At 43.4% G+C, this 27,111-nt stretch overlaps 1 protein-coding gene across 4 annotated transcripts in view; it reads right to left on the bottom strand.

Annotated features, from left to right (window-relative positions):
* Positions 1 to 26,438, bottom strand: part of RBM20 (RNA binding motif protein 20) — a 90,993-nt gene extending 64,555 nt beyond the window's left edge. The window contains exon 1 of one of the 4 annotated variants that reach the window (XM_090145496.1): positions 26,278 to 26,438. In XM_090145496.1, coding sequence (XP_090001622.1) covers positions 26,278 to 26,420 — 143 coding nt within the window. In that variant the 5' untranslated portion in view covers positions 26,421 to 26,438. Of the gene's footprint in view, positions 1 to 6,207; positions 6,446 to 26,277 lie in introns of those variants that run through there. The other 3 variants (XM_090145493.1, XM_090145494.1, XM_090145495.1) reach the window with 3 other exon arrangements.
* Positions 26,439 to 27,111: the final 673 nt, after the last annotated feature.

Here is a 27,111-nt window from a genome sequence, read left to right as displayed (position 1 = left end):
TCACTTTCTGCGCGCATTTTAACGGCATCCAGTAACAATTATTGCATTATCTGTAATTTCAGCCCTCATTTCGTATCCTTCACAGATCTTACAGGAGTTAATGGGAATTTCCTAGCTATTTTTGCTTTACATATCCCTGGAAAAAAAAAACAACAACAAAAAAAACCCCCAAGCATCTATAATCAGTTTGGATATAGAACTCAAACTTCTCAGAAAGTTATGTTCAAGTCTCAAGCTCCAAAAATCTTAGCCTACAAAAAAAAAAATCTATAGAAGGAAGATGAGACTAAATGATCTGTGTCCACGTAGGGATTCCTGAGGCATGTAACCATTCTGTTTTACCATTCAGTTTTAAAGGGCATGTAGGACACAGCCCTGCTTGCATTGAGAATGCTTTCCCCTAAACTTAAAGGGCATACCTGGTTCCGTGAAAGGACAGATTTACAAATGAAAAGTCCTTTCCAGATAACTCAAAGAGAAACAAAAAGTTTCAGTCAATGTTTACAATTTTCACAGAGTTGGATGAGACCTTTAAAGTTTACCTACTCCATTTTTTTTAATTTTTAAATGCAACACCAAAATCACTGTAAGAATTCAAGCCAATATAATTTTAATATGCGGACTGATGATCGTTAATGTTATTTAGGTATTATTCATTCTGTAAATTCCCTCAACACTCTAAAAATACATCAAATAATTATTTGACATTAAAGGCACATATTTTTCAACTGCTGTAGTATACTGACATGCAAAAGCATTTTGATGTTGTAGTTACATTTGTCCCCCCTATCATTTGGGCAACACTTACTGAACACAGTGATTTATGCTGGCATAATTTGATATGAAAGAAATCTCAAAGAAATGCTGAGACATGACTGCTCTAACTCCCCACAGCCTCACGAACCCCTCATCCCATTAATTCCTTGTGGTTGCTTCCCCCCCACGCACCAAGGCTGTCATCTTGCCCTGAGCCTCGCAAGAGTACAGAAATACACATGACAGTTACTTAAAAATTTACTTCGAAAATATTTGACTGAAAGAGGACAAAAGCCTACTGATTCATGTTTAGTTACCACCGTTTCAAAATCAAGTTGCTTTTGCAATTTTGTTTTTTTGTTTGTTTGTTTGTTTTTAACATAAACCATTAATTTACTTCCACAAAAGTAACCCACGGAGGGTGACACGGCATGAAGACAGTCAGAAGTGAAGACAAGCTGCCATATGGATTAAAACAACTGTTCTCATCACCAGGACCTCCCTCCCACCACATGATTTCAAAGCCTTCTCCATCGAAAATATTCTGCTTCTTGAGAAGCAGCTCTCCAGCAGTCCTCTCTCTACTTAGGACGATGGAGTTTCAGCATTTGCAGACTGTTAGCTACAGCCAGCCCAGCGACACTTTAGTTTGTTACAATTTAAAGATTTTCTTTGAAGGAGACTTAATGCAAGAGAGGAAACTGAAGCTTCCTGTGTAGGAATTGCAGATTTCTTCCATAAGAATCACAGTTTAAAAGCACATCATCCAAAGCTGCACTCCTGAACAAGCAGAGGAATTTCAGTTGACCATGAAAAGCCCCAAACCATGAATATCTTTAATGCTTGGGATTTGCCATAAAAATGAAACAAGAACTAAAGCACTCCACTGCCTCCTGCTCGGCGCAGCACCTCCCCAGCACAAACTTTATTTCCAACTGAGAACATGCAACGCCTCGGAAAGCTTTACATGCCTTACACACCAGGAGTGCATACACAAAGCTCACCTACGAGTTTCAAGAACATATCATTACAACTGCAGCTGTCACCTTCCCATCTGACAGCCTTCCTCCAAGATTTAATCTTCCAGAAGCACAGATGGCTATAATCACTTTTTTTTTTAATTAGGACTACATCTAAAGCACATTGCAAAACGTGTTCTGAACAAGGGTCTTTATTTCTATATTAAAAATACTGCACACATTAATACGCAGTTAGCTGGCTGCTCATTTAAATTAAACTTGAAGGCAGAACTTTGTAACACGTTTTTATTATCATTGCTCCTGATGTCTAGAAACATGAGTCAGTGCATGGCACCCCACTGCCAACAAAACCAAAGAGATAAAGCAATAACAGATGCCCAACAAATCTTCCTGACAGGACTCACAGAGATGTAAGAAAGCTTTAATCAAATTAAGCATCGCTACTTTTTGGGAACGGATGACTGAATTCACTACCAGCATTTTTAGCTGAAAATAGAAAGGTGAATAATCAATGAGAAAGTCTAAAGAAATAATTCCTTTTGCAATCTGTCCACCAAAGTCTGAATTTTACATTCTCCATTCACCAGCTGCCCGCACAACTCCGGCACTGCACTCTGCTCAGGGTTGGTTGGTACTGTGATGCACCTGAGCTGCTCTCAGTGCACGTGGCAAGAGGAATGCACAGCTGTTTCAGGAATAACTTGTTTCTGTTTCATACACTCTGTCTCACTGAAATCAGCCCAACCAGAAGTCAGCTAACCAAATTAAAGGCATAAGTGTAAAGCACCTGCTTACAAAATCCTGACTGGATACTGGAAGAAATTGAAGCATACAAGACTTTTGAGACTATAAATACAAAAACCAGGCTAAGTAACATCCCAGAATTATTAAAAACATTTTTCTAAAGGAGGAGTACTCTGCTCCGCCTTCAGGATGCAGAACCCAGAACCTCACACAGATAATCAGCCCTAATACCAGGTTCCCACACTACTCAGAACCCCTGACAGCACAGCGCCCACCAGAAACCAGCCCAAAGAGCAGCTCCCAGTGCCCAGAACTCCCAGGTGCTCCCCCAGCCACGTCAGCCACACAGATGTGCTGCATTTTTACCCTCCCCACATCCTGTTCTCTGAAGCAGATGTGGGGGCTCCTGGGACTCTGACAGACAAACCTTTGTTCACTCATGATTGGAGGGCATCCAAGCATTCTTGCTAAAGAAAATGGTGTTTCTATGTTTCAATTGTTCTGCAAAAGAAGAAAATCACCAATTCCCCTGGTTTTCCAGCTGCCAGCATTACCAGCACCTCCCCAGGTCCAGCGCTTGGTTTATTTTCAGGTTAGTTTTTTTTTTTTTTAAAAAAAACACCAATACATTAATGTAAGCAAACTTCCATCAACATACCATCAACATAACAGCTCCCGGGTTTAAGGTCTGTTGATGAAAACTACTTGTGGAACAGTGTGAAAAGCCCACTGTTGGAAGAGGTCATGCACTTTGTGACTGTTTGGAGTAGTAAGAGGGAATACATTTATTGCTTTAATAGGATTTCTGGAACTGCATACTTTTAGTTATGAGTCTATGGTGCATATGCAATGGAAAGAAGTTGACTATAAAGAACTGCTCCAAAGCATACGATTCCCAAGAAAGGTCACTGTTTTCCATTTACACTGGTATATCCTGAAGCCATTGCTGAGACTTAACATGTAGATAAACTTCCTGTCCCAACAAGGAGACATTTGAGATTTTGTAAAAAGGAGTAATTTACAGCTGAAATGCCTTGCCAGGCTTGCAGATGAGCTGCTTGCAGAAGTCGTGGCAGAACTGGGACATTCATCTCATAGTGCAGTCACTCCAGGTTTTTGAGACACAACGCTGCACCAGCGACAAGGCTGGGGCATTCTCTTTGCCACTCCACTTATAGGGAAACATTATCTTTAAAATCCAGAGTGAATACAAGCAGTAAGATCTGCTTAAAAAAAAAAAATAAAACCACAGCTGGTATAGCTTTTAGTCCAGATGAAAAAAAGATAGAAAAACATGGATCTTAGTAAAGGACAGCAAAGTGCCCTTAAGGAACTGACATATTCAGCACTTTTCTGTGCTCTGCTGTGTCACCCAGGTGAAACATGAAGAACAGAAAGCCAGGTTTTGGTATGATTAAAAATCACCATGACAAGCAATAGCATACAGAACACAGGATGCTGTAGGGGCTAAGCTGTACCAATGTCCCAAACATTTTAGCTGAGGATAGGTAGCTTAAGAAAGAAACCCCAGCTCTCTAGTGGAAATGCACAGAGGATCTGATGGGGACCAAAGGATCTCATTGTGCCATGTATTTCTTTTTCTTTTTTTTGCTTTCCCCCTGTGTGTGCATGACATATTCAAGAGAGGTGAACAGCACTAAGAAAAGCCAAATTCCCTTTGTATGGCAATTTGGCAGATTCTTAGCCAAATACAAGCTAACGTACAAACAGGCAGTGCATTTTTTAGCAGGTAAATATTTCCACATTTACTTAGGCAGGCCTTGGAGTCACTGGGAATTAATCTACAATTGAAATCCACAGAATCAGTGTTTCAGAGCACTAGTCTCTGCTGCTAGATTTATACACTTTTATAGGAACATTTAAGAAATCCACATAGGAAGAACCATAAACACTTATGACAAGGGCTGGCCAGGTTGTGTGATTCTGTTTTATTATTATTTACTTTAAAAAAAAAAAAGTAGAATTGCATGTACCTAATACAGGAATAATGCTCCTGGAATGACTGCAACAAGAAATAATGGTAATAAGCAAAATACAACAACATCTTCAACACTGTCATTGTAGGAACAGAGGAATTGTCAGATTGAGATTTATTTCGAGTTTTTAATATAATCCCTGTTTTTCAAGCAAATCTGTAACTGAGAAATTATTCTTTCAGGTTTAAATTGTGGAACATCAGCTCCCCTTACTAATTTTTAATACTCAGTAGAAAATACATAAATTCACACATTAAGTCCTGCTGAAATTTTGCAAGTGGGTCTTTAGGGAAATGCATATGGGTTAAACACCTGTACTGGGTACAGTAATTCCTTTCCCTTTGCCACCTCCCTGTAAGCAAAGGAAATGCTGTTACTGTACCATGGAGACCAAAGGCAGAGGAAAAACAGCTGTTCTGCCAAAACCATCCACCAGATTTATCCCAAGTCTTACACACAACCCCTTAAGAGATTTTTGAGGTTGATTCTCCTGATTTGCTCTAGAAAATTGAACACTGTTTATCGCTATTGATTTGTTTACATTATTTTGCTCAGCTTTTAAATTCCAATATAAATAAAGCCAATTAGAACCCACAGTTTTCAGTTATGCAGATGTATATCACTAACAGACCAGCACAAACAAAACAACAACTCTGCAGTTAAGCTGCTCTGCTCTTCCAGCACTGCAGCGTCCAGGAACAAGGGGCAATGCCACAATGAGACATTAAGAAGTTAACAAAAAGTTCGATTGAAAACGTGAACAATAAACCCCATTTAATTAAATTATTCCCAAATGCACCAGAAAAAAATACATTTATCCTGAAAGTTGACCTTATAAAAATAAAAGAACAAGCGTACGTTGTATTTAATACTTGCAAATTGTTTATTATTTAACTCATGCATTTAGCACATCCCTGTTTAACAAAGCCAAGTGAAGGTGACAGGCTTTTCCACGAGCTGCTGGTCCCCCGGCAGAACTATCATCTTGCACCCCCAAACTGCCTGAGCCTTGCTAGCAACTTTAATGAGCATCCTTAAAAATAGAAAGAATTTACATGACTTCTCCTATCTAGGCATTTTAAATAGCAGCACTATCATGCAGCCATCCCAGGACCCAGGAGGGACAAAGATATGTTGTCAACAAAGAAAAGACAGATAATGTCTTCAGAGCTCGCCCCCTGACCTGACAAAATCCAGGGCCTGATACTGGCCTCCATGTCGAAAATAGACCATGTGAAAGCAGCAGCAAACACTCCCGCCGTTATCTCGCAGTTCCTTGTTTTGCAGACCGCATGGAGCACTTCATACAATGGCATCTGAATCTGCCGTAACCCATTTGAGAATGACTTCTGTGAAGCACATGTGATATAGAGCACATTTCTCAAGGGCAACACGAACAATGAAGAGAAACAAACACTGCCGTAAGACCCTTCTCTTGTGCCTGTGCATTACGCTTCCAACAGCAGGTCTTTACAGAGGCCACCACCACTCCGTTCACAAGAATCAAACACACATCTAGCCCTCCATCTGCCTTTTGCTAATCCACACAATACTATCACCCTCTGGAAGCAGAGATACCTCTTACTAAAGATCTAGCAGCCGCACACAGCAGTAACATATCCTACAGCTCTTTGTTTTTATGGACATAGAAAAGTAGTGTTATTAATTTCTAACTGCAACTCAAAATAATTGCGACAAGCCACCACCACTGAATTAAACAAATACACTACCTTTTCTGATCCATTGTCTTTGCTGTTTCTCCTTCCGCCAACCGAAGCTCAGTGGTTCCCCATGTCCTTGCTGAGCGCCCACTGAAGTCTGCAGGGTTCTACTGAGCGCTGACCGAGCCGGGGCAGCTTTAGCCTCCGCCAGCAGGAAGCCCGGAGATAAGCGCTGCCCTATGGAAAGTTTATCTTTTGAAAGGGAACAAGAGGCTGGAACTGAAGGCTGGGACAGTCTGTAAGGTAACTATTTGGTAAAGCCTGTAGATGAATTATGTAATAAGTGCGTTGACAGAGACAGTCACTAGATGCCACCAATTGCTAATAAATTCATTTCAACAGCTTTTAGACCCAAACTTCTCCACCGCAGTTTTTTACTATTTTGTAACAAAATTAAGATAGCAGCTTCCAACGTACTCAAGTTTGTTAAAAGAAAGCAGGTATCTGCTGTTGCAGAGACGACAGCCTTCTTTGCAAAACAGTAAAACAAATACTTTTCCTTTTTAAGGCTGTCTTGCATAAGAAACTTTTTTTCTCCCCCAAGAAAAATCTCTGGTTTTTGGTTTTATTTAAAAATAGCACATTCTATTTCTGAATTCCATAAGCTGAGCACATGCTAGACTTTCTCCAAGATTATTCAATAAATAGTCTCCAAGAAGTTTCTGAAATTCACGTTCTGAAGCCAGGCTCTACAGACACCCCTGAAGTTGCAACTCATTTAGGAACTGTGCGCTGTGACAAGAGCGTGTGTCTGCGTGAAGACCTTCTCACCCTAAGGAGTGCTGAAGGATGGTTTTAAAAACTGCACACAAGGAACAAAAAATTAAACTTGTCCACTCACATTTTACTCTTCCCAAAATGAAATATTGATATTTAATAGAAAACTTCAGAAATAACTAACATTTATCTTTAAAAAACCTTCAGGTTCAGGAGGATTCTAACAGATTAAACAGTGAGAAAAAAAGTCCTTAAATCCCAGGCTAAACATCATCCACCCACAGTTAATGAGAGGAGAGGTCTTGCTTAGCAGCAACTCGCTACTCACAGCTGACAACATCCCAGTGAAAAGTATAACACACCTTAATAAAGCAGCAGCTGAAATCAGTGTTTTCCCACAATATCTGATCCCCATTGCACATTCCCTCTTATTTAAAATATCATCTTCACAAATTTAAATGAATGAATTTGTTATTTCTAAGCCTGGTTTACCAAATAAAAAACGCTCAACATGAAATACTAAATAAAAGTCATGGTTTTTCCTGCAAGTGATCTGAAAAAAACTAATTCCAATGAGCACTGTGGAGATTCAGAGACGGCTGAACAGCTTCGTTTCATGTACGTTCAGCTTGCAGCAGTGACAAGTTTGACCTGCCGGTCTCCCATCTGGAGACTTCATTTGCCACAAAAGCAAATTCCCACTTTAGCAACACAGTTTGTGTTTTGAGGTTGGCTTTGTTTGTTTGTTCCCTCTGCCATACGATCATCTTGATGATATGCAGAGGAAAGTATGCTTTCCTTCTGTATACACATATAAACAACAACGTAAGAGAGCAATTTAAAATAAGAATTTTCTGAGAAATATTGGATTACAACAGCTACTTGAATTTATATGCCTGCGCTTAACGCATCAGGAGAACAAGTGCCACAACAGCACGTTTTCCAAGAGCAGAAATACAGTTAAGTGAGCAAAAGGGAGCTACGATATGCACCAACATGAGACTTGTGCTTAACGCTCAGCACCAGAACAGAAAGTATCCAATTACAGCAAAATTTCCTGCCGTGCAACAGCACGTTGTTGCTGGCTGGCAGATAATCACTCAGCTTCACCCGTACCGTCCCCACCAGCTCTTCCTGCAGCTCTCCTCCCCTCCCAACCATCCGCTCTGCACACAGCAGTGCAGCTCAGCTACTGCAGCTCAGCTACTGCCCATGGAGCAGCTTGGCAGCACCACTCAGTAATCCCATCTATGATTTCTGCCAATAATTACATTTCTCTCTGCAAGATGCACAAGCAATTAAGCAGACTGTGGGCTGCGTTTTGGTTTTGTTCTGCTTTTTAACCCTGAAACACTACGCATTCTGTGCACTGTGAGTTTGCTCCCACCCCTCTCTGCTGCAATTTGGATCTTTGTCAAGGTAAACACGCAGAGGGATATCAGATAATATATCTTTTTGTCACATGACATCTTCATAAAAGCTTCCACCTTTAAACAAAAAAAAAGTGACAGAGCAAAGCAAGCGATTTATGCAGAACTGCTTTGTAGTTTTCTGTGTATCCTTCCAACAGAAGTTACTGTTTGACATAACTGATTTAAACACATGTAGTCCCAAGGAGACAACCACAGCATACATTCCACCATGGTCAGTTAATAAAAGTTACTGAGCAGGGACTTATTAGAAACTGGAGGCTGACACGAGAGGAACAATATAATTATTAAGAATTTGAAATGAATATTTGCAACATTAAAAAAATACATATCTTCCTGTACCTGAATAATTTTTAAGCTAACACTGTTATACAATCACCTCATACTACTCTTGTAACCAGACAGCAACATGAAGAGACCATAAAGAACTTACTTTAAACAGCCAGATTTACCCCCACAGATATATTTCTCTTAAAATTAGGAGAGGAGTGTAAATACCACAAAAACCACACGAGGAGTCACATCTTTCCAGCACTACTTTGAGTGCCATTCGTGCCGGCTCTGCCACCTGAAGCCGTGACAGATTTAAAAGCTGTTCTGATACATCAAAAATTGAACTCAGAACATCTTAATAAACATCTCAAGTTTCTACAACGAACAGCGTCTCACGGGCTCAATAGTTACGGGCTGAGTGTAACTTGGCACTTATGGCTATGAGACACGCGGCGCGCTGAGCGCTCTGCTGCACAAATATCCTTCAGGACACGATTTCAGCTTGTCTTATATGAACTCTTTAATAGGAAAGGGTCACTTCTCCTAGAATGTAATGTCTTTCACAGCCTCTCTCCTCTTTATCAACAGAGTACTGTAAAAATACAAGAGCTAGAAAGCTGTTCTTAATAACACTTTTCATTGTGCCATTGATAAATGTTACATTCCCAGAACAAAAAGTTCTCTTTTGCTATCATTTGTAGAGAGCTCTAGACTCTCAGGTTGAATTTTCATTCCCACCTCCTTAACCCATGGCAGCCAGTCAGATTTCTGAGCAGAAACCTGTCCAGGTGCTAAAGCTGCTGTGACTGCGTGGCATTTCTTGCCAATGAGTCAAAGCAATGGATATTTCTTCCTTATATTCCATCTGTAGGGTTTTTTGTCGGTGAGCTCTTACACAAGAAGGTGAAAACCTCTGCTTGCTTGGTAAGAAACTAGGGATCTGGGAGATTGTGACGGGAAGGAAAAGCTGTGCAGTAGAGGAGGAATGAGAAAAGGGCTGGAGGAGAAGAGTAGAAGTGCCATCCCTTTTCCCTTCCTTTGTCCCCATCACTGCAGAGCCTATTTTCTACACACTCACAATAGAAGACAACGAAAGAGGCAAAGAGGCTGCATAATGCTGAGCAACACAGCCACCCAAGGACTTAGAGGAGCAATGAATTAGAAACTGTGATGAGCTCTCCCCTACCTTCAGTTTCCAAAAGCCGCAGTCATGAATTCTGTTTTACACAACAAGCCTCACAAATCAGACTAGCAAAGCACATTCATCACTACCAATACCACAGTGAGCAAAGACAGCTTGAGTCAGTGAACAGGACTGGGCTGTGCGACTGTGAGCAGCCACTGGTAACTGTAAAATGAGAAATGCACCACGTAAACCTCTCCTCTTTCCTTCCTCCCATACAAGAGGATGTTTTGAGGCTCAACTGTGGAACTCTCCTGAAACACGATAAAGGGGAAAGCACAAAAACAGCCCAGCAACATCGTGCAGGATAAAAACATATGAAGCCACTCAGTAAAACAAGCAAGCATGGCATAACCACTGAAACAATGACTGCATTAGAAGCTGCTCTTTGCAGAACACTGTTCAGCTCCAGTCCTAAGCCTCTCCATCCAAGACGAGCCTTCTGCACCCATGGCAGCCTACAGCAGCTGCTCCACGAATGATGAGACCACTGCAAGACATTCAACCCATTTCAGAAAGTTTTCTCATCCTTTCCAAAAGCTAGTTAATACCATGTATTTCTGTCTTACTCCTCCCTCCATCCCATTTTCCTAGGCTTAGCTAAAGGGTAGGAGAGCTTAAAGTAGTGCCTAGAAAACGTACTCTTCAGGACAATTGCCAGTGGACTGAAACTTCCCACCACAGCCCTAATCTCCCTTAAAGACTTCTTGGACTTCAAGTAAGAAGCACTACACAGCTGGATGCCGGGATGAACCAGGAGCTTTCACTCCCCAAATCCTGCCTCTGCACGGCAAGGCTGCACCTGTCCCAGTGCAGTACCCCGGCGCCTTCAATTAATGCTGAGAAAATCCTGAGCTAAGCACCTACTTAAATTTGATGGGTTTGCCATTCAAATGATGTTGTGAGCCTAATAAAAGCACCAGTTAGTAAACATCATTATTGCATGAACATGAGCAGAATTATGAGCAACCACAAGCTGCAGTCAAGTTGAACTTCATCACTGTGCCCACACAACTCGTAGCACTGGTTTTATTTTAGATCACTGCAAACAACAAACATTCCTACTGCTTCTCCAAAGAGCAGGAAAGGAATTATGGAGTGCTACTAGAAACTCCCAACTGAACAGATGTAAACTACATTACAGCCCTTACGAAAATGGATTTAATTTCCCAAAGCATAGCGTGGGGTAGCTAATTCAAGTTGCATACCTTGTTCTCTGAGAGCTCTGAGAAGCAATCAATCTTCTTGCATTCACCAATGAGCTTTCTGGTAATCTGCAGTTTTCATAATGTAATAAAGAACATTTGAATTAACCAGCCATTGTCATAATAGCCTGTTGATCTTGTAATGGTCTCTTGGTTACTTATTGGGTATGACAGAGCATACAGCGCAGCAAAACCAGACAGTGCTGATTGCATCACGTTCTGCCATCTGGAAAGCATTACAAGGTAATCACTAACACTGTGAAGTCTCCTGAATCCATTCTTCATATACAGTACAGCCATCTGAGCTCCAGAAAGAGCATCTGAAGAGTGATTCGCAAAATATGTTACTGAAATCCTAAGCAGGATATTCTTTTAAATAAAACCCATATCTAAGTACAAATTTAAATTTCAGCTTAAATCCTTAACCAGATATGTACTGATGTAAATCTCTGCTGATAAATTGTCCTGCTAAATCCATTCTTGCGGTGGATTACTTAGCTCAGAGAAGCAATACTGGGATCTAGTTTTTTAGTACTAAAGGTGATTTGAAGATTCCTCAGTGACTGGTTAGCAACTTCTATTTGGTATGAAGTGGGATTCAGGAGCACACTGGCATCTGAAAGTGGTGCAGGAATTTAAGGTCAGTGTTCCCAAACACCCAGTGAATGGTGGGAGATGGCAGCGAATGGAGCCCCAGGCGTTCAGGGTTGCCATAGATGCAGGAACAGTTGCTCACAAGCAGCTGCTGAAGACAAATACTACCTACAGAATCCACTAGAGAACCCTGCAACAGCCCAACGTTGTGTTTCGCACAGTCATAGTTGCCTTTAATATGGCTCACCTTCCCTGCCAGAAATGCCCAGCGCTGCCCGTTATTTCGGGCCCAGGCTGAGCATGCTGCAGAGGAGAGGCCGACGTGCTCCTGCCAGCAGACAGCCAGCACCACTTTTGTCATGTGCAGCACAGTTCACACAGCAGCATTGATCCATTTCTGTGAGCCTTGCTGCAGGGCTGAAAGCCAGTGCGGGTCAGCAATGTGCAGCAGAGAAGATCCCCTCACAGAGGGATCCCCTTGCACTCCATGCAGTGCTGCCTTCTTCCTCCCCAAAGACAACACCAAGCCCTGACAAGGCAATCTGTGCAAAGCTCAACAATATCTCTGAACTGACTTTCCCATACAGCCATTCCCATCTTACTTTCAAGCATTTGGTATTCTTAAGCAGATACACAACAAGGGTATTATCACATCAATACATACATAAATACATGCAGTCTATATAAAGCCATGAATCACAGAATCATTAAGATTGGAAAGACCTCTAGAACCACTAAGCTCAACTGTTGTCAATCCACCCCCACCATGCCCACCGACCACATTCATCTACATTTCTTTAACACCTCCAGGGACAGGGATCCCCCCACCCCCCCTTCCTGGGCAGCCTATGCCAGTGCCTCTCTGCTGTTTTGGAGAAGAAACTTTTCCTAACATCCAACCTGAACCTCCCCTGGCACAACTTCATTACCTCTTGTCCTGTTGATGTTCTCAGCAGCTAAACTCTTTTACAGTCCTCAATATTCAAACAATCAGGTCATGATAATCTAATCACAAATTTATTACCAGTGTGGTAAAATCCATAGAGGGGATACATGATGGCAGTTACTCAGTGCAATGGGTCACGCGATGGTCTGAAATCTCAACCAGAAAAGCAAAAGAATGGGGGGGGAATTTTGAAGTTTGACTTTGGCCATTTTTAACATGTCCTAAAAATATAAAAAGTTACCATGATATTAACATCCGTGCTGACATCAAATGATAGAATCATTAAGGTTGAAAAAGACTACCAAGATTGTTCTTTGATCCACACTGACCCCCAGGATGCATTAAGAAACCACTGGGCCTTTTGGACAATATAATTTGCTGTTTAATAACAGTAATCACATTATATATAATTAATAACATTACAATGTTATTCACAAACAATGGGAGAACAATCTTTGGAGGACACAGCAGCTATTCAGGAAAGCACTCTCAATTATTCATATGTTGGAAGAAGGTTAGCAACATAAATATCTATAGCGAATGTTCTCTAAAACAGGACTTACTTAAAGCTGCATGTAAGTACATAAACACACCCATAGCAAACAAATGTAAATTAAAAATATGTATTTAAATATTACATATATCTGTCAGTAATGTTGAGATGCTTTAAATTCCATCCATGCAATACACAACACAACCAAGTTCTTCACTTTGTTTTCCCCTCTGTCCTGCTATCAGATGATGTGACAGGAATCTCTATTATTTTTGTACGCTTCAGTTAACACCACTTTTACGACCTGGCTCTTTAGTTTTATTATCCACTTAAATTTCACATACCATAATTGAAGCAAAAAAAAAAGAAAAAAGGATTATTCTTTGAATAAAGTCTACTATTCAGACAAATTAAAGCAACAGTACAAAGTAAACAAGAACTTATTTTCCCCTGAATTCAAAATAAAGTGTTTTGCTCAACTAATACATCTGTTAGAGTTTTGTCTGCAGAATTCAAGCAAACATACAAGTGCTCAAATACTAGAAAAGAAATATAGCTCTGCACTCCCCAGTAACTCAATCCAATCTATTGAAAAGAATGCTAGCAAATTTAGTGTCTGCTTTAAAATGACATAAAGGTTACAAGATATTTTTAAACAGATGTAGCAATCACATGATTGTTCACTTGGTCCCACTGACAGATGTACTTTTCAGACTGTTTAAAGGTATGATCAGCAATTCTACCAGATTCACACCATTCTCATGTATTTCTTTCCCTTTCAATACTCTTCAATCAATTTTAAAGGTAACAATGTTTAAGAGATGAGTGCTACTAAATCAAAAGCTTTCCAAGTTTCCTATTGTGGATAAACATACATATAACAGCTGCTTGCCCAAGACTGGAAGCCATGAGTGTTTAATGTTGTCAGGTGTTTCCTTTCCAATGACAGAAACATAATGTTCCAGAGGACAAATTCTGCAGATTATTTCAAGTGCAGAAATACACGAACACAGCTAAAACTCACTGATGTTGTCAGGATTTAGGCACTTCTGAAGCAATGGGGCTTGAGCAAAACAGCACAAGAAGAAAGGGCATTTGCAAAAACAAAAGAACAGAATACTGAAAGCTGAGCAGAAGATGATGTAGGCAAAGATGACAGCAGTAAAAGTTTTGTGGATACTGTCACTGCAACATTTGTAGTACTGGAAATACTAGACTGCAGCCTGCAGTGGGTGAACAAAAAAATCTATGACTTTAATTAGCCATTTAATTAGACAACAATTCTCATCATTGCTTAGGTGAATATCATGTCTATATTCAACTCTTAAAACACAACTTTCCATTTCTCAAATAATCGTGCAACTTGCCTGTAGGTTAGAGGTATATACATTTCTTTGCAAGACGACAGGTTATCAATCAGAAGTTAAAAATGGGCAACAGGACAGGATGGAGCAAGAAGAAGGGTAATGGTCAGAAGGATTTACAGAAGAGATGGTTCTCCAAGAGCTCTGTGAAGAGGGGGCAGAAGCTCAGAACAAGCTGGTGGGCCAGCTGTTCCAACACAGAGATTGGTATGGGAAGATGAGTCCAACAGACCATGGTTCCAGATCTGCATTACTTAACATCACTGTCTAGCTATCCAACTCTACTGCCACTAAACATCATGAATAGCAATGTTTCTCACCAGCAACACAAACGCACTGTCATCCAACACCCACACACATGAAATCCCAGATATTTCTGGTAAGTGAAGAGGGAGATGGAGAAGAACGTCAACCAGATGACCAGCATGTGGGGTTTGCCTGGAGAGATGTACCCACTCTTACTGCTGTCCCCAGGCACCAGCTGCCCTAAAGACAGCTTGCAGCCAATGGTCTACTCATCTGTCAGAGGTAAGGCTCCATACAGATTCCCATGTTCACAACCCTGGAATATTTGGACACCAGAGATAACACTGCTCAGAGCTTACCAGCTCACCCAGCTTTGGATCACTACTGACACGATAGAGTGGTGCCTGATGACTGCTTGACCATCACATAGGATGTCTGATGGCACAGCTGCTCCACTGACAAAAGCAAAGAAATGAGGCAAACGCTGAGAAAGAGAACGTGATTTCTGAGATCGTATCTTTCTCCATTTTGAACTCTGCTTGCTATCAGTAGTCCCATAAAGAGGATGCAGAGAAACAAACACTTTTAAGAGTCCCTCTCCATCATGAGAGTGGCTGATTCCGAAGAAGTAACACTACTCTGGGTACAAGAGAAACCCACAGGTACAGCCTGCACATCAAATACCTGATAGTCTGAGAAATTCAGGAACAGACAGCACAGGGACAGACAGACAGACGCCCTTTTCCTATGTACCACTAAGTGACAGATTCTCAGCATAGCAGGACGGTGCATTAGGGGTAACACAGGGAATGCCTTGGAGGAGGAAAGCACACCCTCTGCAGGCTGAAATGAGTCTGGAGAATGTGATTTCTGTGAGCAAAGAGCACTCGATTTCATTATAAAAGCATTTTTTATAGAGTCACTGAAACAAGGGAAGATGAATTCCACATACCCAAGTTAGTGCAAAAGCATGTTAAATCCATGGTTCATGAGAGATTCCACTGCTTGTCCTGCACAGGGGTCACATCACCCCTTCCCCCCAGACACAAAAGGAAAGGCATATAAACAAAGTTAATAGAAGTAAGCTTGTATTGAACAAAAGATGAAAGAACAAAAGTGTAACAAAATATTTGCAGTCAGATTACTTATTAAGATCAAATAAAAATTATAATTTGAGGTAATTTTTTTTTTTTCAAGCTAGGCTTCTCCATATTCTCCCTCTCCCCCCCAAAAAAAAAAAAAATCAAAGAACAGGTACAGAAGAGCATCATTTACTTGCTATTCTTTCTAACACATCCAAATAGCTCTACAGCACTTACTATAAGGCCTCCATTGCCATAAAAACTACAGAAGTACAAATTGAGCACAACATTAACAAGCATCCACCACCTAAAGAAAAACATGCACTTTTCCAGCATGTCCACAGAAAAGATGAATATAATTATAGCTCAGCAATTTGAGAAGAGGATATTTTGAATAAGTAGGTAATTAAGTTAAGAGAGGCCTAAAGAAAGATTTCACACTCACATTCATATGCTGAAGCAGTTTAAAAATAGAAAGCAAGAACTGCCTGACTTCACCTTTTAATTTTAGCTGGGTGATGAGCTGGGCCCAAAGACAGAAACGCACAGCAGGATTTTTTCTCAGCAAAGTGCCCTTCGCATCTTTATGTGAAGGAAATGCAGTATGCTCTAATAATAACCAGCCATAACCCTACATAAGTCTAGGCAGCCTTTCAATCAGGAAAACATTCTGTTTTGTTTCTCCAAACCATTCACACTCTCAAAGACATACACACAAGCTGAGGACCGCCCAGCTGCCCTGGCTGCTTTGCAGTTCAGTTCCACTTGGGAAAAGACGCTCAGTTTTCCTATCAGTCATCTCTTGCAATTATTAGAATAATAAATGGGCCACTTTCTCTCCCATGAGGATAAAAGAAAAGACTGAGTTCACACCTGGAGATGATTTTGGTTTTAATTAATAGCTGGAAAAGAAAACGTTGATACCAACTAGACCAAAGCTCCACTGAAGAGGACAGGAGAGGAAGAGGCTGCTTGACATAATGCCAGCATAATGCCCAGACTCCCTGAAGGAGTTGAGAGAAGTATGTAGGCTTTCCACCACATAAAGAAAGATGGATTCATCTTTGAGATCTGCCTCCCTCACACCTCTCACTTTCCCAACATCAGCTATTAGCCTACCTCACACAGTGGCGTTCCCCAATAGCAGCTCCCAGCCCATACAACACTGCTTGAGCCTGGCAAATCATCACGGCGGGGCAGGGCTGAACTCCCTTTTCTGGGAAATAGCATCACACAAAACTTCTTGGACCTTCAGGGAATGGTGGAAATGGTACTTGAGGATAACCAGCACTCAGATTATTTTGTCAGTGTGTTCTTGCTAAAGTGACAGCTATCTCAGCAGAGGGTAGATGACAGTCTTACAGCTAAAAATCTGAGTAAGAGCCTGAATTGACACCACAGGGAAAACAAGTCTTCTAAATTCTCACCTTCCATGGTTGCATTTGCTCACTCATATTTTAGACCAACAATCAGCAGTAGGACTTCAGATGTCTCTGTCCCTCACACAATTATGTTTATTCTTATAATTATAATTTCCTGTTTACAGGTGGAGCCTAACTTGGTATACGTGTCAATGCTGGTCCCTGATTGACACTAGACAGCTCTCCAAGTAAGCACTTCCAAAATTTACTTGCCATGCAGATGGATTGCAAGCTGGTTGAGGTTTGCATCAACACCCTGCAGGCCAGCAGTCACTAAGTGAGCACACCCTGCCATCCTTATCTACAGCCTGTTATCGCAGCAAGATACCCAAATGCACGCTTGCTGTCCTCTGACCACTGCTCATTCATTCTGTTCTTGATATAAAACAGAGCACGCTTGTGTAGGTGAGTCTAAGACATTTTTATCCATATTCCTAGCATCTCGTTTCCAATCCTAAAAATCACTGTATTCTTTTTCCACAAGCCTACATCAATCCTAATCCAGCCACATTAGATGTTCCACATTGTTTCAAAAACTTTTTCCATTATGAGACACAGATGAAAGGCACTGTCTCTCCTCCCGGCTGAAGCATGCTCTGAATTTCATTTCTACAGATGTAGTGAGCTCATTTATCACTTAGCATTTCTAGTTTAGGTGTCGAATACCAGAACTGTCCCATGCATCAACAGCAATCCCCACCACAAGAACACCTCCCACTTGGCATCTTGCATCAAATACACCGGAAAGTAAGGACTGAAGAGATAACCAACTGTTTCTTTTATTGAAGACCTCTGATCAGAGATGCCTCCTAGAAGGAAAGCTGTCACCTGATATTCTTACTGCCTCGTGTGAGTTCAACACAAAGTTTGTATAATGAGATCATCACTTGCGTATCACAACTTTTAGCTGCTTACTCTACACTTATCCTAACAAGACCTCAGTCAACAAAGCCTCCGCTTTCTTGCTCAAAGGAGCTTTTAATGCAAATGAAGTTTCTTCTTTCCTTGCTCTAACAAGAATTATTTGAAAATTCATTTAGAAGACCAACACTAATTCTTCCTTCTCTCCTTTTCATGTATAGCTCATATAATGCCTCTCGGACACCCATCTGTGCAAAGAAATCAATTACAGGTTTTAGGTAAGAACTGATTTTACGTTGCAGTTGATCAAGAGATTAATGATCATCCAGAAACTAATTTGTATCAGGCTTTTCTAGAAAAGGAAGCAGCCATCATTTGGAAGAGTTTGCCTACAGCCATCCCCTTCTCCCTTCAGCAAGGTAACACACCAGACTCCACCAAGAGACAAGTGCATCCTTGGCAAATGGAGATTTCCAAAAGAAACATACACAGTTTTAATCAATCGCCCAAACAATTAGCCAAACTAGAGCTTGTTGCCAGAGCCCATGCAGCTCTATCCAAATCCAAAGCAACAGAAACCCCTCCTCTGGCTTTATTAGGCTGCATAAGAGGCATTCTCCAAAGCATCACAAAGACACAATTTAGTCCCCACAGCACTGTTTTTAATACGTGGTGATAGAGCAATGAGCCCAAAGTGGTTGTGGTCTCCAAGCCAGCCTCCAGCTGCTACACTGACATCATTACCACAAGTCCCATTACTCAGAAGAAACACTGCTGCTGCCCATGTTGGAGAAAAGAGTTCTTTTCTTAGTGTTCTTTCTGGTCACTCCCAGAACTGCCAGCTTGGCTGCAGCTAAATAAGTAAAATTACCTCAGAGATCTTAATTTAAGAGCTGTCTGTGTCAGAGCTACATACAACTCCATCATGTTTAAGCTTGAAGAAGCCACTTTCCTGACCCTTTGCTCCCCCCGATGAACAGGAACAAGAAGCAGGAGTGAGAAGTGATGTGCTCCATGCCTCCTCCAATTCCTGGAATGCCTCAGCACAGAGCTGGGGGTCTGTGTGCCACAACTCACACCCCTGGATGCTCTCTGCCTCGTCTATGAGCAGCAAGCCCTCTTCCCACGCTGGGCTCTGCACAAGCTGCCAGCTTGGAATACAGCATGGACCGTAGTGTTTGCTTCTAGAGAGGGCTCCCTGGCATCCCGTTAGGAGGTGAGAAAACTAAATATAACGGACTTAAAACTACAATTATTGCAGGGGAGCTTGCCAGAGCTGCTCTGAAGCTCCTAATGGTCTGCTGGGGATTTATGGATCAGCTGTGAAAATGTACTCACAGCTAAAACTTGCCAATCAAGTCCTCAGCGTCAGAGCACTGCTACTAACATTCAGACAATACAGCTTGAAACAGTAGAAGCAGCAGAGCCAAAGAGTGGGTCTAAAGTTTTGAAGAAGGACATAAAGAAAAAATCCATTATACTACACAGATCAATAAGAAACATGGGAGGACTCTCCCTTCTGCATGTTTCTTGGTACAAAAGGGCCTTCTGTTCCACAGAGCCAGAGGAGATGACAAAGCAGTGCCAAGTACTGGAACACGCACAGGAGGCAGCACACTGCACAGACACAGCTACAAATGGCCCTGCCAGGGGCTCAAAAGGGGCTGAGCTGCCACATACAGCCACCACTGAGTGGTTTTACACTCCAGAACTCACATCACTAACATACAATATACTAATACACTGCAAACAGGAGCACAGACCAATACTGCACAGCTCCACACTCTTTCAGAAGGAAAGCTCCAATGCTGGAATACAAAGACCGTCTTTATTATTTTCTTAAATTTCTAATGTATTTGGTGCTTCCTATCAATACTTATTGTGCTAATTGAGTCCATGCAAATTCCCAGTGACCTGGCAAAGAAAAACGAGGCAGTAAATATTCACGGAGACTTGGGTGATAGGATCTGATCCTCTAAAGCCTTATGCACAAAAAATAATCCTCATGCATATGAATAAGGCTTTGCAAGATCAGTCTCGTAGTATGTACACTATCAAAGTACGAACACTATATCCAAAGAGGAATTTAAGTCTTACTTACCCAACAAGCAAAATGGACAGAAAAATGGATAGGCCACTTAGGATATTAAATACATTACAAGACAGGTGTTGCCTTGCATAAATAACAAAGAAAAATTAATTATTTCTAGTCCTTGAAAAATTCCATTTTTACTTTTTTTTCCTCCCTTCAAGGAAATTGAATCCTTTACTACTTTGTAAAGTGAAAAAAAAAGCCCTCCAAAACACAGGCTATAGGAACAACACCCAGTCTTTTGGAGTTCTGATCTACCATAGCTAATACATTTAAATTTCATTGTTAGTTAGTCAGTGTTTCTTCATGAGCTGGGAAAAAAAGGTAATGTTCAAGTAATACCCAACATGGAACAAAAAATACAAAAGCTGACTTGGATGCAGATACAGAGCTTGTATTGCTGTGTTTATATCACTTCAGACCCTACAGATCCATTCATCCACTGCAACGACTGAGGTATCTACAAGCTCCATCCTACCAACCATTGTTTTCCTGCATTACTTATAAATATGTTCACCCCCAGACACATCAGTAACACCCCAAGCACAACACACATCAGAACAACCTGATGCAAACTTCTTGGGCCATTTCAAGAGAGGGGGTGTTGCTACAGGATAGAGCAGTGACCTTGAATGAAGAAGTCAATAAAGAGAAGAGCCCAATGGCTGGCCATTGGTTGGTACGACAGAAGAAAGCTGCAGGTGACCTGACAAGAACGTGCCACCAGTGGAGCACAAATGGATGGTGCAGAGCACACAGGGGCATCAACATTAGGATGTGTTAATGAAGAGCTTGGGAGATAAGAGGAGCACAGGGCAGAAAAATACTTCACTCTACTTTGCTCATAGTTCTCCCCAATATTTAAGGAGGGAAGTGCCACCTTTTCTTCAGACCCCCACCTCACACTGAGTTGTGTACAATCTGCAACAAAGAGCTTTTCTGTGGGGGAGCAGAGGAAATGCAGAACTGCAAACAATGCAAACAGGAGAGAGAGCCATAAAACTCAGTCAGTGCAATGAGCTGTGCATACCACCAACATAACAAATCTTCCCCTAAGAGAAGAACACGTGAACTGGCAGAGGCAGAACCAATACCTCTTACTATAGACATACTATGGTCAATTTACTGCTACTTTCAACTATACAATACACAAAAGCCCACTGAAAAGTATTTATTATCTCTATAAAAGAAATTTCAGCTGTCATGCCACTTCTTGCAGAAATGCATAGTCTGTTTTATATTCTGCAAGTACAGAACCACAAGTAAAGATGTGAGAGCAAGCTCTGCACATCTGCTAGGCTCTGTGTGAAGTGGCCCTGCCTCACAGACCCCACCAGCCCCTGCATCTCCCTGCTGCAAGAAAACAGCTGCAATGCACAGAACAGTACTGAACAGCATCACCAACACTCAGTGCAACAAAAGCACAGCTTTGCAAAAAATGAACATATTGGCTTCCCTGCAGTTCCTTGGATACACAAGACAAAATATATCATTTGTGGTGCAATTAAAAATATATTACAGTCACATTTCATAAATTTGCATTAAAAAAAATAAAAGCAGCAAGCTTGCAACAAAAATAATTGCTTCTTTGCACTCATCATGAAATACTGATCCCTTAACAAAACAAACCTTTGCCCCCTTCATGCCACAGAATACGTAGGGCTTTTATTTTGCACTTGTTCTGAACAGGCAAGAGGCATTAGTAAGATGGGCTAGGCTCAACTTGTCAGAATGGGACAGATATTAAACGTCTCCAAAACCCAAGAGGCCGGGTTTTCTGCTTTCACCCACTGCACAAATTGACAGCTTCACAGTGACGGGTCATTAGTGTGACAAAGAGAAAGCAGCTGGGTGTGGAGGGGCAGAGGCTAACAGAGCGATTACATCCTCACACCAACTATAAAATGGTACGAAGAATGGGGGGGCCTGGGGGAGGGGGGTGGAATTCAGGGGAATAAAGCCAGTCTGATAAAGCATCCAGCTGCAAATCTGATTGAAAGATTTAGTTTAAAAATAAATCAAGAACACACGCTCCTCGGAAAGAGCAGATTCCATCCAAAGGGGTATTTTAAAGTGACCAAAATTACTTGACACAAAAACCCATTTCTTGCCCTCCTGAAGAAATTTCCACAGTCCTTTCCAAAGCATAAATGTAGTTCTCAAGATCCAATTCCCCCCATTCTGACAGTCCCCAGAAAGTAGATCTGCACCCACTTCTGCTTTCCTTTCTTTCAAGCAGGGCTGGAAAGACTTGAGCACATCCCCATGGCACAGCCATACCTCGGTTGGGTGCACACAGGTTAGCATCAACAACTGCTGAACCAGGAGCCCCAGAAGAACACATTTCCCAGTTTCCCATTGATGGGAACAGCAAGATTAAGTTTCCAATAAAAGAGCAAGATCCAGGCAACTGAGTTCCACTGCCACATGCTGCATCCCATAAACCACTTACTACATGGTCTCATAGAAATGGGTAATTTTCATTTTTACCAAAGTTGGTACCGCTGCTATCATCTCTGCCCCCACTTAAATATCTAAAATTATTTTGACATTTCTGGGCAACTATGAGTTTATTGATAACAGATGATAAAAGCCAGACTGCATTGAGATATCAGCACATGCGAGGGCACTTCTACATTATTTTTTCTGATCCATCTCTTTTTGTACCTCTGTAGCCCATCTTCAACCCCTGAGCTCCTGTCCCAACAGACTGTTGGGTTAAAATAAAGAAAAAAAATGAGTTTCATAAAAATTATTTTTAAAAAGATTAAAAAACACTTTCAGTCATTTTTATTTAAAGTAAAATACCCATAGAATTAATTTATCACTGATCTTTAGGTAATGCCTTACCTAAGGGATGAGTTATATGTAAGTAGATGAGTTTTCAACGCTCTGTCAGGTGGGGAAAGCAACTCAAGCAGTGGATATGTACTTTAAAAGGCAAACAAGTAGGGAAAGGCTGGGTCAGTAACACTGAGGAGAGAAACAGTGAAAGCAGTGTTTCTCCCAGCATCCCTTTGTTAAGTATCTGCTTTGCCTTTGCCATATATGCCAAACTATTTGCCATGACTAATGTATACAAGGGGAGTACATTCATATTTTATCTCTCCTGAGAGACCTCGTGTTGAAAAAAAAAAAAGATAGAGAGGAGAAAAGGAAAAACCCACAATCTTACACAAAATGGATGTGCTTAAAATCCCAAGGCACCTGTTTCAACAATATGGATTTAAATGAAAGAAATAACAAATAATAACAATGGGCTATTATTTCTTTTCCCCAGCAGCTTCCCCCAAAGTGCTGCAGGAAAGCAGAGCTCGGAGTGCTGCCCCCAGACCTGGCACAGGATGATGACGACTCAGGCGCAGATGTTGCAAATTCCATCTTCTTTCCAGAGCAGCTCGGAATCTCTGGGGCAAAACCCCTTGGAAAAAATAATAATAATAATGGTTTCACTTTGTTCCCTCCCCCCCACTGTTTCAGGATGCCTTACTCCACGTGTAAAACAAACGTATTGTCCTGTATCAACACAGGCAGAGAAGCAGCGCTCCATCTCCATCGAGCATGTATTACCCATGACAAATCATTAGAACTGAAAGCAGGCAGCTAGCCATTAAAACATACAAAGGGATTGCATTTCAGTGCAATCAGGTCTCCTGTAATTACGGAGTTGGCTTGCAGCATGTTTGCAGAGAGCGCTCCTCACATAAAGCCCCTATTGCCAGGCTTCTGCTCCCAGGTGCTTCCAGCCCATTGCCTCACTGCACAACCATGAGCACCCCTAGAATCACACCAATAGCAGTCTCCCCTCTCCCATAGGGGCACACACTCCAGACAACACCACAACAGGTGATACATTTACCATACACTGAGATGTTGCATTTACTAAAGCCACCTCCCACCAGCGAGCGAAGAGCAGGAGCAGGTTATGAATGTTCACCATTCCCACTGTCATCCCCTTCTTCTCTGCCTTCTGTTCTGTTTCTTATGCTGGCATGTTTTCAGCAGTCAGCCCCCAAAGTGCACAATCCCAGCTTTTCCATAACAGCTCCGACTGCAACAAGGCTTTAACCTCTGGAAAATATTAAGTTTTCTCCCATCCAACACCACAACCCTCTCAGAAAGCTCTGCCTGCTCCTCAGCTTACACCTGCAACAGTTTCTAAGCAGGGGAAGAAGGGCCATCCAGAGGGCTCCGGAAGTTTAAACAGTGCAAAGCAAAACTGCACCAACTGTTTGTTTAAAAATAATAAGAGGTCAATATTTTCTTTTCCAGTTACAGAATCACAACTTCATCTCGTGAAGAGACAGACGGATTGCTGCCCTCAGCCTCCTAAAGTACCTTATTTCATTGAGCACAGGCAACGCACACGTCCCACAGATACATTCACAACAGCACTTTAAGATAAGCCCTAATGTACTCCTTCCTAATAAGGATCAAACGCACCAAATAACCAACTCAGATAAACGGAATGCCAAACTCGTATCAAGTAAAGCAAAATACAATCTGCCTGCTTTCGTAATTAAAACTGGAGATGTATGAATTTTAAGGTAAATGCAGCGGCGCAAGCAAGGTTATGTCACAGGGTTTGAAAACAGCACGATCGAGTTGCAGGGCCTTAGATGGACACAGCCCACATTCACCGCCTGGCGCTGCATTGCCATGGCAAAGGGCACTCAGAGCATGGGAGCTCCCTTACAACTTTCCCTTCAAGAGAGGCTCGAAAAGAAACTGATTTCAAGTTTTCCTACCTAGGGTTTGATAGCAGGCTCAGCTGGTAGAAATGAGATGGCTCTTTGTATAGCATGCTCGTTATAAAATTAATCATGAGTCAGTCAGTCCTGAGCACATTACGCAGCCCTGCAAAGCCTCAGTAAGCATTAAGGAGTAAGGGCCAATATCGGAGCCCATGGTTTGGGCTTTCCAACCAACTGCCAGCAAGCAAGAACCATCAGCACCATCCTGCTGTGCTGCCATTCCCATGGAGCTCCTCAGCCTCCCAGCACTACTCACCCATGCTTCGGTTTCAACGCAAGCTCCCCAGTCAATATATATGACTTTGGAATAAGAATGTGGATATAAAGCATATCCATGAAGGCACAGACAACAAGAATGGCTAACATACGAACAGGACAAGCTACAACACCAGAAAAAGCAAACCAGAATAAGAGGAAGCACAAACATCATGCACCGTATGAACCACACTCCACAGCAACCTTAAAACTCCAGTTTCATAAATACCTATAAATGGTAACAAAACTCCCAACTCAAAATAACACTCTGCAAAGCTAAAGCACACCAGAATATTTACACGGATGCGTGCCGAAAACAGGGCCGGGACTGAAAGCATTTCCTCCCTAAGGCTGCTTTTGTTGTCAAACCGATGCAGGCGATGCCCAAAGCTGCGCTCTCACAGTCGGCTGCGGCCGGAGGGAAGCGCAGGGCCGGCCGAGCGCTGACAGCGGGCACGAGCACACCGGGACAGCCGGAGCGCCGCAAAGCTGCGATCCTTACAGCTGTAGGGCACGGCAGCCCGGCGCTCACCCACAGGTTTGTTGCTTGGTGGGAGTCCCTCTTTTTCAGGGCATTCTGACTATTAGGCACAAATATCTGGATCTGCACAGCTCAATTCGTGCGTCACACAGAATCACGGAGCGCACGGCCGGTCTCTCGTTTACCCACATCAGTGCCACTCGCGTCACCGCACCGCATGGCAAAAGCGCTTTCCTTTTTCTCTCTTCGGACAGAAAATGAAACGGCAAAACGCCAGCAGGACCCACCGCTGGCTGCCCCCTCGGCACTGCTCCCCGCACGCAGGCCGGCTTGGGGACGGCCGCGCAGAGATGCCAGCGCTGCAGGCCCGGCAAGGACGCGCTGCCCGCGGCCCCAGCACGGCGCAGGGAACTTCCCCGAGCGGCGCCGAGCCCCGGAGCCCGGCAGGAGCGGCCTGGGGGAAACGGAGCCCGAACAGAACCCGGGGAAAAACGGAGCTTAGGGGCGAACAGAGCTTATCCCAGCAGGGGAGCGGTGCCGGCTGTAGGGCGCGGTTGCGCTGCCCGCCCGGGCTGTCGGTGCGGACTCCGGGAGGCACCGGCGGCAGTGAGGGAAGCGACCCTCCGCCCTGCCCCGCCCGGCGCTGCCCTCCCGGCCCGGCGGATCGCGGGGCGGCTCTTACTTGTGGAGGAGCTGGGGCAGGCTGGGCGGCGGTGGCATCCCTCTGCCGGGGCCCCGGCTGGGGGCTCCGCTGCGGGCATCGCTCTCCGGCCGGTCGGAGCCGCGGGGGGCCGGGGCCTGGCTCATGGCAGCGGCGGGGACCATGCGGGGAGGCCGCTGCGGCGGGCGGGAGGAGCGGGTCACCGAGCGGGAGGAGGGAGGGAGGGACGGTGGCCGAGGACCGGCCCCGCAGGCGACCGCGCTCTCTCCGCCGCTCCCTCCCCCCCCCAACCCACCCCCGCCGGGCTGGCGACGGCGGGACAGGAGCCCTGCGGCTGTGTCCGCCCTGCGGAAGGGTGCCGCTACCGGCCGGGGGCGGCCGGCGCCGCGCGGAGCCGCAGTGGCGCTGGGGGGGCCGCGGGGGCGGTCGCGGCAACGCCCGGAGAAGGGACCCCCATCGCCCGCCCCACCTGGGCGCCGCGCCCGGCCCACGCCTCCCGCCGTTGGCCGCACCTGCCGGGAGACGAGCGGCCCCGCAGCCGGGCACCGAGCTTTTACCTGCGCGTGCTTTGGGCAAACATCGCGGGTGAGCCGCGGAGCGGAGGTTGCGCTGCTCGTAGCGGACTCTGGAAACGTTCCTTCCAGGGTTTCGCGCTTCCTCCGTAAGGTGCCCGCGTGTCGGAGAGCGCTGCGTTAGGGACCACGCGGCGCTCCCTCCCCCGCTTACGAAGGGATGCGGGCAGCGGCCGGGCTGCTTTCAAAATTCACCTTCATGCGGGGAAAGGAGCGACGCTGGACGGGTCGGAGTCTCTCTCCGCACCGGGCAGAGCCGCTTAAATGGGTACAAAATGCCACC

This window comes from Phasianus colchicus, chromosome 8 (assembly GCF_987193195.1).
Source record: "Phasianus colchicus chromosome 8, bPhaCol1.hap1.1, whole genome shotgun sequence".
NCBI lineage: Eukaryota > Metazoa > Chordata > Aves > Galliformes > Phasianidae > Phasianus > Phasianus colchicus.
This window is presented reverse-complemented; position numbering and strand designations above follow the sequence as displayed.